The sequence below is a fragment of the Staurois parvus genome, unplaced genomic scaffold (assembly GCF_062004578.1).
Source record: "Staurois parvus isolate SC_StPar_1 unplaced genomic scaffold, SC_StPar_1.0 ptg000120l, whole genome shotgun sequence".
In the NCBI taxonomy this organism is placed as follows: domain Eukaryota; kingdom Metazoa; phylum Chordata; class Amphibia; order Anura; family Ranidae; genus Staurois; species Staurois parvus.
In genome coordinates, this window is record NW_028317916.1 from 7,999,176 (window position 1) to 8,012,346 (window position 13,171).

At 38.2% G+C, this 13,171-nt stretch overlaps 1 protein-coding gene across 1 annotated transcript in view; it reads right to left on the bottom strand.

Annotated features, from left to right (window-relative positions):
- Positions 1-1,236: 1,236 nt before the first annotated feature.
- The window catches only part of SLC13A1 (solute carrier family 13 member 1), an 83,970-nt gene continuing 72,035 nt past the window's right edge, over positions 1,237-13,171 (bottom strand). Inside the window, exons 14-16 of the mRNA XM_089672137.1 lie at positions 12,048-12,209; positions 8,513-8,650; positions 1,237-5,968 (exon numbers count right to left, since the gene is read on the bottom strand). Of these exons, the coding sequence (XP_089528263.1) occupies positions 5,798-5,968; positions 8,513-8,650; positions 12,048-12,209 (471 nt within the window). The 3' untranslated portion in view covers positions 1,237-5,797. The remainder of the gene's footprint in view (positions 5,969-8,512; positions 8,651-12,047; positions 12,210-13,171) is intronic.

Here is a 13,171-nt window from a genome sequence, read left to right on the forward strand (position 1 = left end):
GCCCCTGGTACCTTTTCATTGGCTTTTTCATAGGCGTTTTTGGGTGTGGGCAAGGACACAGGGGCCCCATGATCCCCTATTGCCCGGGAGCCCCATAAGTTGTCAGTCCACCCCTGCATCCTACCCTGTTCTATCCTTTATAATATTAAAGCAAGGTGCCACTTTCGCTTGGGGGATTCTGCTTCATGCATTGGTTTCATCTCTATACCCTGCCCCCCAGCACTAACACCAATATCACGGAAGCAGTGAGATGACCCCTCACTATAATTCCTATAGCAAAGTAAATCCAGTTCTTCTGACAGCAGAGGATCCTGGGACCTGTAGTCCTATAGTCAATACATACTGTATTCCTGAGTGCTTATTGAACCACAATTACCAGAGAGCTGGTGAACTAGAAGGATGCTGGGAAAGCAGATATGATCGTTAGCAAGGGACTGGCTCACCCTCTTGGTGGGGGTTTCAGAGCTGAACACAGGGGGACTGCCGTTCATCTCCAGAGACAGATTGCTGGCCTACTGCTGCCAGACTCTGCACATCAGTTCAGCACAGCGGTGACGCCAATAGCCACACCGGGATTACATCAGCTTCTCTGCATCGTGATTGTCACTATCTGGTCTTTACACAAACATCTCTGCTTGCTGCACTGACAGGCCATCAAGTTGTAACTCTGAACATTTCTGCAAACAGCCAAGAGCCTGTGCAAGAACTCTTGTTCCTAGGAGGCCATGTGCTATCCATGGGATTGCTGAGTAGGCCGATGCCCAAACTCTTTCTGTCATCACTCTAGGGACACTGCATGCATACACCTTTACACCTCAGTACCGGGAGATCTTTGCACTGAACAGTATCACAGCTTGTTTAACTTCATTGAATTGCCAGTATTTATTAATATGTAAGGGTCCCCACCATTGCTAGCAGAAGACAACGGATACTACTATATCAGGAATTTTAAGCATCTCAGGACTCAAGTTGCAATCTCTAGTGAAAGGGACCCCTTCTCTTCTGAGGGTACAATTCTTTTAAGGGTACAATTGGGGGGGAGTTGGGCTTTAACCAGGAGTTGGGCTTTAAACAACTAAACAACAAAATATACATTTAAATGTTTACTCATTTCTAGATGTATCAGATATTAGAGTTGGGATGATAAGACAACTGTATACAAACAAGTAATTAACTTTGTTTTTTCATTGTAATCATGAAAGCTACAATGTTGATTCAAAAATAAGAAACATTCAATTCTATTTTTTTGTTATTTCTTTATTAAAAGTATATTTTAAATTAACAATACCAAAATAACATGTGACATACAAGAATCATTTTTTCACACAGGTAAAGCAGGTTAAACTTAAAAGCAAATTATTATATTGCAGCTTATTCTTAGATGTGGTGGTTGCATTAGATTTTTTTCTTTCCCTTATTTTCACCTGGTGATCTGGCCAATAAGTCTGTTGTGTTCCAAAAGAACAAGCTGTCCCAGAGATGTAGCAGTTAGAGGGATGAGACATCCCATTTAACACTGACAGGGGTACTTAAAATGATCAGTATTTATTTATGTATGTAAAATCTTTATTCCAAAATGAAAAGATAAATGTTTTTGTAACTGATTATAAACTGTGAACTGGAGTTTGGCTTTAATGTGTTACTGTATCTAAATCTGCTAGTACATTTAGCACTTCCCTTCCCCCCAAACAGACAATCCTGCTGTCAAAATGTACCCCTGTGCTCTTTCATCCAGAGTGGAAGCACTATAATACAGGAGCTGTGCTACTGGTCACATAATCAGGTGAAAACAGATTGTAAAAAGTCTAAAAAAAAAAACTGAAGCAGCCATCATATCTAATGATTGGTCAGCTACAGTAAATACATTTTTTGGTTTTGGGTTTAATACCACTTTAAACTCTTTCTGTGTTGAGTAGGAAGTACTCAACATAAAAGAAAACAATAAAACACAGTATACTGCAATGTATATGTATAAATTGCCAATGCATAGTATGCATAAGTGTTTGTAATTACTTATGCTGAAGTAAGAATGTAAAATATAATGATCTACAGTAGTTATGTCCTGATTGCAGGAACTAGTTATCACCTATCATTATAATTTAATCTGATTCTCATGGATGTTTGGCCTCTGTTCCACATGTCTGGCTCACATATGTCCGTTTACATCTGCATCTCCATACAGAACAATGAGTGGTCCAATCAGGTCCACCTGAAAAACGGACAGGCAGACCCAATTGGTCGGCCTGTGTGAAAGGGCCTTTAAATTGCTTAAACAACACTCAAATATTTGCTATCTTTTCCAGTTGTTTTTGATAGAAACCTGTCAATATAAAGCAGATGATATGTTTTTATTTGCTACTCCTGTGGCTGTTTTTTCAAAATCAATCTCACAATTACATCTTTTTTATGCTTTCCATTGCTATATAGTAGTGGTACCCATGTACTACCAAACTACTATGAGCTTTTCTGCTAAATTAAATTATACAAAATGTTTAAGGCTCAGCAAGATTAAACTATAGGACTGCTGTTGCTTTTTCAAATAATAATAAATATGTAATATGCAATAAAAGTGCAGCAGTTCCTAAGAATTTGTAGACTGCTCATTGTGCTGTGTGACACTGTCCTGGAATAATGAGTTAGTATTTGACTTGCAAAAATATGTAAATGAATTTATTGCACAGGCAATTAACTAGAGCATGTTTACTCTGAATATCAATCCTGCAAATCACTGTTATAGAAAATGTTTTGTAAGTCACTGCATTGCAAACATTAGTCCTGTTTTCTCACATTCACAAACATCACATATACATGTCTGTAAACCCATGGATGTATTTCAGAGTCATTTCAGATTTATGTAATACTTTATTGACTATAAAAAGATTTTACACATCAAATATGTAATGTCAAATTGCACATATTGGACCTGATGTACTGCATAGTGAAGTGAGGTTAAGAGAAATAAGGTGACGCTGTGTTCATGTCAAACTTTCAATCATGTTCAAGGTAAATCTATATGTATTTCTTCTTCATGTGATTGGACGTTTAAAGTGTCCAGTCTCACTTCACCTCACTTTATCTATAAGTTGCATAGGGTGTTCATTATTCAGTGCTCTTCAGCATTTTTTTTAATCAACATATATTGTAATTTTCATGTGATTTGTATGTGATTTTAATTCTTCATGTGATTGGACGTTAAAAGTGTCCAGTCTCAATTCACCTCAATTTATCTATAAGTTGCATAGGGTGTTCATTATTCAGTGCTTTTCAGCATTTTTTTTAATCAATGTATATTTTAATTTTCATGTGATTTGATTTTATGTGATTTTAATTCTTCATGTGATTGGACGTTAAAAGTGATCAGTCTCACTTCACCTCACTTTATCTATAAGTTGCATAGGGTGTTCATTATTCAGTGCTCTTCAGCATTTTTTTTAATCAATGTATATTTTAATTTTCATGTGATTTGATTTTATGTGATTTTAATTCTTCATGTGATTGGACGTTAAAAGTGATCAGTCTCACTTCACCTCACTTTATCTATAAGTTGCATAGGGTGTTCATTATTCAGTGCTCTTCAGCATTTTTTTTAATCAATGTATATTTTCATTTTAGAGTACAAAAATATTTTACATGCCTTATCTAAATAACTTTCACACACAGACATCACACAAAAGGAAAAAACAGACTAACAGGGTTCAACTTCAAATAATACCTTCTTTCTTAAACCAAATCTATTAAATAAACTTTACCTTATCCCCTTTTATTCTTCTTTGGGTTAGAAACTCCCCTCAATTGTTTACTCTATACTCCCTGCCCTCTATCCGCACAACCTAAATATTTCCTTCCTCACTTCCTCTGATCCTCTTATAATGTGCCATCCTAAAAAAAACAACTCTAAATATGTGTTAAGTGCTATGATATTAAAATTGTCTCTTCTCCTTCGCCTCTTTCTCCCCTTATTTTTCCCCTTCCTTTCTGTGATGTTTCCATCAAAAGAAAAAAAAAATATTAAATCTTATACTGGGGGATATAAAGTGAGGGAACACTTCCCTCCATTCTTCCATAAGGCCTGAGGCTTATTTAACATTTAGTGGTTCTGTATTGACTTGTGATGTGATACCTACACAACTTCCATAAAGAGGACCATTAGAGTAAGTCAACTGGCATCCTCATTTGTGCTGTTGCACTTTTCTACCTTCATAGATTGTATCTAATGACAAACCAATCTCCCATCAACCCCTTCCTCTCAAAAGTGGTGTTCAAAATGATCAGTCTCATGTCACCTGACTATCTTTCAGCTACATACTGTAAGGTGTTCATTATTCAAGTGTTCTTCTGTGTTTAATAGGAAATATTTATAATGATCTGAGATATTATAAAGTTAGATGTGGAAGAGAGAATGATAAAAACCTTTCTTTGCAAAGTCTAAACTAACACTATTTTTGTTTCTCCAAACTAATGTAAGACAGATGAGTATCTAATTCAGACCTGTTAAAGGGGAAGTATAGCCAAGGGTCTTTTGGCTATACTTCTCTTATAAATCACAGGTCTGCACTTCATTCTGCACTCCTGTGACCCGTTTTCAGCCGATAGCGGGCACTCAGCCTCGCTCAGCCGATCCAGGCTTGGGAAAGACCCCTATTTTACAGTGGACTCTACAGGCGATCCGCCCCTCCTGCCCCCTCTACAGTCTACTGACAGTCACCACTCTCTGCTCAGAGTGGAGGGAAGAACTGTGGAGAACTGTGGGATCAGTGGTGTTTGATCGCTCAGTTCTCAGGGTAGAGCCGGCAGGATACAGCTGCAGCTGGGATCAGTGCTGCAGTCATCTAAGGGAGTATGATTTTTGTATTTTTCTGTATTCCCACACTTCTCTTTTAAGCAGTAGCTCTAGAAATAATGCTTATAAAGCTTGCTACTTTTGGGCCAGGAGTGGAATGGAATGACTCTGGTGTCACGGAAGCATCAGTTCCATGCTTACAATTACAGGGCTATCCATAAAAATGTATCAGCTTTATAATCATGCAGAAAAGTTATTATTATTTAACTTTCCTTACATACTGTAATTGAACTATTCCATTTTTGTTTACTTGGACCAGTGATGACACTTGGAGAGTTACAGATGTTCTGTGTTCATAGACCAAATCAAAATGTATAGAATAAGAACGTTTAGTATAAAGAAAGCATCTCTCAGAGCTGTGTGACCTTGAAAGGAAAACTGACCCATTTTCACCCTTGCTAGTCTTCACAGCGTAGCTGTTTCAATACATCCCATTCATTTTGCTCTCAATGAGGAGAAATTAGAGATATATTTCTTGAGGTAGACATCTTGGAAAGTATACATGCATTCGTTTCTTACTCATCTCTATTTATGCAGCCCTAACAAGTTTGTCTAAAGATAGCAAGATACAATAGTAAAATTAAATACATATACATATGTACTTTACATTAATATATTTGCATATATACTAACAAGTTGGATTCAATGAAAATAATGATGCATTTATAATATTAATGAAAAATAAAAATATATGTATACAAAAAGGTAAGAAACATAGTAAAAGAGACTATCTAGGAACAAATGGTACATCCAGTCTGCTTGGGCCAGAAATATAACTATCTTCTAGAGTTATTAAAGTCTTTGTAATAGAAAATGCACTATCCATACTGTGGACCTCCTTTTGTGCAACCAAGGTTTAGAAAAAGAGGTGAACATGTGTATATGACCAGTAGTACACTAACTTGTATTAAGGAGATGACAGTTGTTTTAAGAGTCTACATGTACTCATTTGTACTTTCACCCAGTAGTAGTCAGGAGTGTTGCAATCGGGGTTGTGTAGTTTGGATTAACAATAATTGGAGCCCAAGATGGATATGTGTGGAGCTTGAACATTGGTATGGCCCAGGTCGATATACAAAGCATCACAACAACAACTCCTAATATATTAATACCCAGTCCAGCCTTTACCTATAAGCAAAGAAGAAGCAGAAAACCAATATATAAGGAGCCATGAAGATAAAAGGACAAAACAAAAATAGCAAACGTTAAAATTATTGCCAGCAACCATAACACTTAAAATGGTCTGGAAACACAGTTTTCTCTGATTTTATATGTTACATGTACACCTAACCAAGTAGATGTAGCATATGTTATATGTGCAATTAAAAATACAGCATGTATCTAAACATGGCAACACCCCTACTGTAGACGCATGGTTATATGAAACGTGTCTAGGAGGAGCCCTTGTATGCCGTGACGTCATGCCGCTGGATCACGGAGGTCCGGCAGCCATCTTACTAATCCAGCTGGTCAGTGTATTCAGCAGCTTGCATGCTGCTATTCTTAAAGATACCCTGTGTATGTGTTATTGCTATTAATTTATGCTCTAATTTTATTACTTACTTATTAAATACTGTTACATACTACACTATGGGCATCTATATTTCTTGCTCTGCACCGAGCAATTAAACCCCATCCCAGGACCCCGGGTGATCTACCCGGACCCGAAGAGGGAAGCCTATGACCAGACCCTATTACAGACAACCTGTTAAAGGGGCCCTCTGATTGACATCTGTAATATCCACATCCACAGAGGAGGGGATCTTGTACCAGGCTGTACCCTTAAGGAGACCTCTGGTTGATATATTTGATCTATGCGCATTAAGATTGCGCTTCCGGTGAGTGTGCAATCTTACCATTTTTCACCCGACGATTTATTAACTCACACTGGGATAAGAAAGCTGTCACATCTACTATTGTTCATCTGGAACTATTACCGTCACCCTGCATACTAGCTTTGGGGGTTTTGAGTCACTTTATCACGTTATTTGAATATATATATTTGCTGCATCCTGATTGGATATTATCTTATAATGCCTAGTAATGTATATATCAAGCTAATATTGGACTTTTTATGAGTTTATAGAAGTATTTTAATTTTTATTGATATACTCATTGTCTTTAGCGCTGCACTGTTGTATTCTTATGTGTCTAAAAATAGACACATTTTATAAACATTTATTATTATGGAGAAAATACATTTATTAAAAAAGAATATATTCTTTTTATGTTTTTCTTTCTGTGTCAGGACCCAAGACAGAAGAAAACACCAACACGGCCTTCAACTACTTAAAGTGACACCAAGGGAAATGTTGGGACATAGTGCTAGACACAGTCAAGTGATTTTTTTAACATATTGGTTGGTTTTGTATACTATTTTGTCTAATTTTGGGCATGTTACATTGTGGGGTATTTTATTGTTAGGCCTCATGCACACAGGGCAGCCACATTTAGGGGCATCAAGCATTTTTTTTTTACTGCTTTCAAACGGCCCTCCATGTTATCCTATGTCTCCATGCACACATAAACTTTTAGAAGCTTTTAGTAGCGATAGTGTTTACCAGCAGAAAAAAAACCCAGGGCCAGTGCTTCCAGGAGTAGCAGCATTTTGGCAGAAAAAATGCTTGACGCATGCAAACGTGTCTAAACACACTTAAAGGCTTGTTAACACTAGGTGCGTTTAGCACTTGAGCGTTAATTAATTTCAATGGCCAGAATAAATTATTATTTTGGCCAATAAAATGAATTAACACCCAAGTGCTTGATGTCTGTAAATGTGCCTAAATGCTTGTAAAAGTGTTAGACACTTTGACAAGCTTTAGGTGTTTTTTCTGACAAAACGCTGCTGCCAAGTAGAGGAGCATTTTTAAAACATCCTGTGTGCATGAGGCCTAAAATTAGGATTTTTTTTTTTTGGGGGGTGTCAGGATGCTCTTATAGATAGGAAATTATGTTAGGTAGTCAATGCATTATAAATACAGTGTTTGTTTTCGGCAAACCATGCTTGCTTAGGCTAGGTTCACACTGCTGTAGTACTATTTTGATCTGACATTTAGTGCGATTATGTAGTACTACTTGGATGCAACTTTAAAAAGGATTGAAAGTTCTATGAAGCCAAAATAGCATATGAATTGCACCAAAGTGGTACAGGAACATTTTCCAAAATCACCCTGTGATGAGTTGCTTTGAATGGACACCATTGAAAAAAACATGATTTCACTTGTCATGCAATTCTGTGTGACTCAGATTACATCTAAAATCACACTAGTGTGAACCATGCCTTAATCACTTGATAAATAGCATTCCTGTTTTGTTTAAGTGGTTCCTTGAATATGGTGAATTTTTCCATTGCTCAGACTGCTTACCAATATTAAAAGGGAATTTCTACTGCCCATGAATTTAAAGAGGGAGTCTAATAGTAGGGCTTTTCCACTGTCAATTAAAATAGGGATTTTGCTAGGAAGGCCTTTTCACTTACCATGATTGAAATGTTAAAGACAGTAGAGAATATTGGCTACAGCAATGAGTAGAAAGTATGAATAGGGGTGCAGAGGAGGTTGATGGCCATCGCAATTAATGGGCTCTATTAGGGGTATAAAGTGTAAGGTGCCATAAGGGAGGTCACGGGTAAAAAGGACACCAAATAGAGGGCATATATACAGTACAACTTACCATGTCCATAACCTGTAGATGGCCATAAGAAAAGACAATGGCATTTGGAGGGTTTGCTACAGGAAGCAAGAAGGCAAAAGATGTACAAAGAGTTGTTGGGATGAGTATGTAGAGTGGGTTCACATATAGTGCCTCAGCCTGTGTAGGGAAAAAGAAAATATTTAGATTAAAGCCATATCACACTGCTGGTTTGTAAGTATTTCATATCGCTAATTTTAAAGCTAGGTCAAAACCAAAGCTAAGGAAATATGGTCCAACTCAAATATATTTAAACCCTTCCCTCCGCACCGCCCGGCCCTTTAAGAGCCTCTAAATGCCAGGAGGAGGACACTTCATGTGACCACTGTGATTGGCTGTCACAGCAGTCACATGATTTGAAAGCCTTGTGATCGCAAGTATGCATTGAGAGCTTTCTGGTCCCTGCTGGTAACTGTGCTGGCAGCACGCAGGGCGTGCTCTCTCAGCACAGAAATCTGTTTACATAGGACCGTATATATATCTGGCCTCTACGCATTAAAGCCCACCCACTGAAAGGCTGCATATATGCGTATCTCTGTTGAGAACAGGTTAAGAAAACAACAATATTTTGTGGTTTATTTGATAGTGAATCTCACACAATACAGCAAGGGTGATGGGGGTTAGTGGGGCTTGGCATGTGACAGTGACTTATAATATGAAAAGAAGCTGAGAACGTTTTGTGGCTAGGTCTGTAGCCAGGTCTGCAGAACTGTCGGGAGAGGAGAAACATCATGTATCTGACTGTCAGTTTTCTTTTTATTATGCTGCTCTAGTTAACATTTGGGGAGAGGATTTTTGTGTCTGATCAGTGACAAGAGACGGTTTACAGGCACGGCTGCAGGAGAGGCTGCTATTACAGAACATAGAGCAGCCAGTCTTAAGCCCATCAGAAAAATAGTATATAGTGAGCGCAAATCCAAGAAGCAGCTATGCACTCAAAGCAACCAATATATGCAGTAAACCAAATAATATAGAACAGTGCAGCGCTAAAAGTAATGAATAAGTTTCCATATAAAATTAAATTGATGAGGATTCATATAAAAAGTCTATAAAGATGTGCCAGGTAGTATATAATCATCAATGGTGGTGCTCCGTGGAAAATGATAGAAATGCGCACTCACCAGAAATTAAATGGATATGAGCGTTGTATGAAAATTTCTCATCAGGAAAGAAAAGTCTGGTCAGCATGGGTAATCCTCCCTCACGTATGGTAGCAAGACTGGCCCTTAGTAGAGATTAATCAGATCCAGGTAACCAGAGGTCTTCTCAGAAGGGATGAATGGAAGGAACTGCCTGTTTACAGGGAATCTTCCACCTCTTGGTGTGGTGACTGGATCGTGGTACAGGGCTTCTGAAAATAAACACTCCTCTCAAGGAATCAGGGAAGGATGCACCCTAGGAATTTCAAAGATGGCCACCGGGCCTCCACTTGGCTCCGGCGGCGTAGCCTCACGACGTCCGGGCTCCTCCTTACGCGTTACATGCGCACACACTTCATCAGAGGGATGGAACCATGGTTCCATCCCTGATCTGATTCATCTCTACTAAGGGCCAGTCTTCCTACCATACATGAGGGAGGATTACCCATGCTGACCATACCTTTCTCTACTGATGAGGAATTTTCATACAACGCTCATATCCATTTAATTTCTGGTGAGTGCGCATTTCTACCATTTTCCACGGAGCACCACAACTGATGATTATATCCTACCTGGCACATCTTTATAGACTTTTTATATGAATCCTCATCAATTTCATTTTATATGGGAACTTATTCATTACTTTTAGCGCTGTACTGTTCTATATTATTCAGTCTTAAGCCCATCCTCCAGTCACTAGGGCCTCACTGAAGATGTGGACTGGAAAGATGTGTGGAGGATAGTGGGAGGTGTAGTTTCTACAGACTGAGTTGTCTTCAGTCTCTAAGAGGAAAAGACTTCATCTTCCAGAGCCACTGGTGTGGAGAGTAGAAGGAGTGTTGTATGTTTCCCGAGCTGAGGAGAGTAAGAGGGGATTACTTGCATAGGAACTGAGGTTGGGAAAGGACCACTGTATCTGAGAGAAAGAGAGACACAGTGACAGCCATTAAGAAACATCAGGGGATACCCTAGATACTGGATGAGCCTGATGTCTAATTGAGCAGCTAGATGCTGAGGCCACTGACCAGTTTATACTTTGCCCTCTAAGCAGAAGGACACAGAGTTGGTCAGAGGCCACTGACCAACCCTTCAATACACCTTAATAATGGAAGGACAGAGTTTTCTGCAAGAAAAACATTGTCAGTGCCTGCATCAGTTCTTCAAAGGACAATACCCTGAACAATCCATCATAATGGTTGGGCCCCAATGAGTTGGCCAGCAAAAGAAATAGAGTAGTATATTACTGACTGATGAACTGTTATTGTGGTATATCTTCCCTAGTTAAAGTTGTCCAGTATAGGATTTAGAAGGTGTTGTACTTTATACCAATATTTGCAGCTTTTGACCCTGTTGTGACCACTGTGGATGGCAGTGGCAGTGCACCATTTCCAAAAACAGGATCACTTTAACAGAGATGAACTGCAGAGTAGCCAAGACAAGCAGCTCTGAGAGGTTTGGGTGTGGCACAACACAAAGGGGTTGATTTACTAAAACTGGAGAGTTCGAAATCTGGCACAGCTCGGTATAGAAAACAACCAGCTTCCATTTCTTTTTTTTTTTAAATTGAACAATCTTACGTTAGAAGCTGATTAGCTGCCATGCACAGCTGTACCAGATTTTGCACTCTCCAGTTTTAGAGTGCCTGAAGCAAAAACCATGATGCCTGCCCATTAAAGTGCCCAGAAGAAATAAAGTTCTGTCTTCTTTTTAATTGGTGTTGTTTGTTCCCTGATACTATCACTTGCATCTGGCAACTGTATCATGTTATCCCTGACTTATGTGCTTTACTTTCAGAGCCACGGTGTTCTGTCTAATCCAAAATGGTGAGTTTGAGCACTGACGGTACATTTTTTTTACTGCAGAGCTAACACTGCCTAACATGTAGTTCTGACGCTGTCAGTTAGGTCACTATTTGGTATCACAGTTAAAAAAATTAAAATGGTCAATATCATGACAGTAAATATAGTGTCACAATCATATCCTCTTCATTTTTTGAATTGCAGTGCTGCCACATTTTAACACAGGAGCAGAGTTTATCTAGACAATGTATGGTATGTAGCCATATTTTAACTATTTTGACTACAATGCTAAAGATCAAATAGAATATGGCTCATTTCTTTAGTGTCCAAAGTTCATCTTTACCCTTTTACATCAATACTGTTGATATTTTTGTCAAAAATACAAAGGTGTCAGCTGGAGCCATACATAAGATAAAAATTAACTCCATATTTCTAAAGCTATACAGTCTATGCTAGTGTTTAGAAATATACAGTTTTGTGAACATTAATAATGAATATCCTCTGTTATATCCTTTAACATATCAAAATGATAATGCAGTACTTTTAATGACCATAAACAAAACTTTTTTTTCAACTCACCAATGGAGCTAATATAGGTAAGAATATTGTAATTGTTGCAGGATTGCTAGCAACTTCAGTCACCGAAGTCACAATTATGCATGCAATGAGAACCACACTCCAAATAGGTAATGATCCAAGTGGAGTCATTTTGTTCCCTATCCACTGTGACAGTCCAGAAACCTGCAATGGGATAATGAAAATTATAGCTGTAAAAACAGCTAATGGAAAAACAGCAAATTGACACAAATCAATGACTCATATAATATTTTTGTCCTCCTTTAGCTTACATGTTCAGGTGGATGTCTTTCACTTTTGACAAATTTAAAGTGTATGTATAGACAAAACCCTTGTTTTGTTTTGGATCAAGTATTTTTTGCTGCTGTGTAGATGCAACGAGATGTACAAGGAAATCTCTACAAAGTAAGAATTCCCCCCTCAGAAAGCTGTCACCACTACAGGGGTCCCTACTGGAAAATTGTCTTGTCTCCGCTTATTTGGTGACAACTTTAAAACTTTAGATTTGCCACCACTTTCTGTCTCACTAACAGTGATCATCAGTAAAAACAGAAAAAGAGGATCTACCCAGCAGGTACACAGGATGCAGTAAAATGCAAATGGAGGTTCTAATCCTTAAACTAAACATCTAAAACAAGAAAAAAAATGGCTTCATACTCTATTGTAAAAAGTGCTATGGTTCTACCAGGAACACGTTTATTGTGTAAAATGTGCCAAAGTAATCTCACCTATAGAAGGTGTTGTGGAGCAAGGGCTGTGACATATGTTCCATTTAGTAGGATAGGATATAAAGCTTAACAAACAAGAATTCTCTATGTTTTACAAGTACCACTCATCTGGTGAGCACTTTAAAGTATAACTAAAGGCAAAACTTTTTTGAGATGGATTAGAGATGAGATTAGAACACCTATTAGGTTTGTATTGCTGTCTGTGCCCTCATTAGGGAGATCCACCCTCTCTATTTCCCCTGTTTACAATTGTAATTGAGAGTGAAAGTAAAAGAAAATCCAAAACTTTGGATTGTCCCCAGAAAGTAATGGATTGAAAATCTTTGGTTGGGGACACTAGTTCTGATGACCTGGGGGGTTGCTAGGGATTCCCTTAATTTGCAAGGATCTCCTCTCACT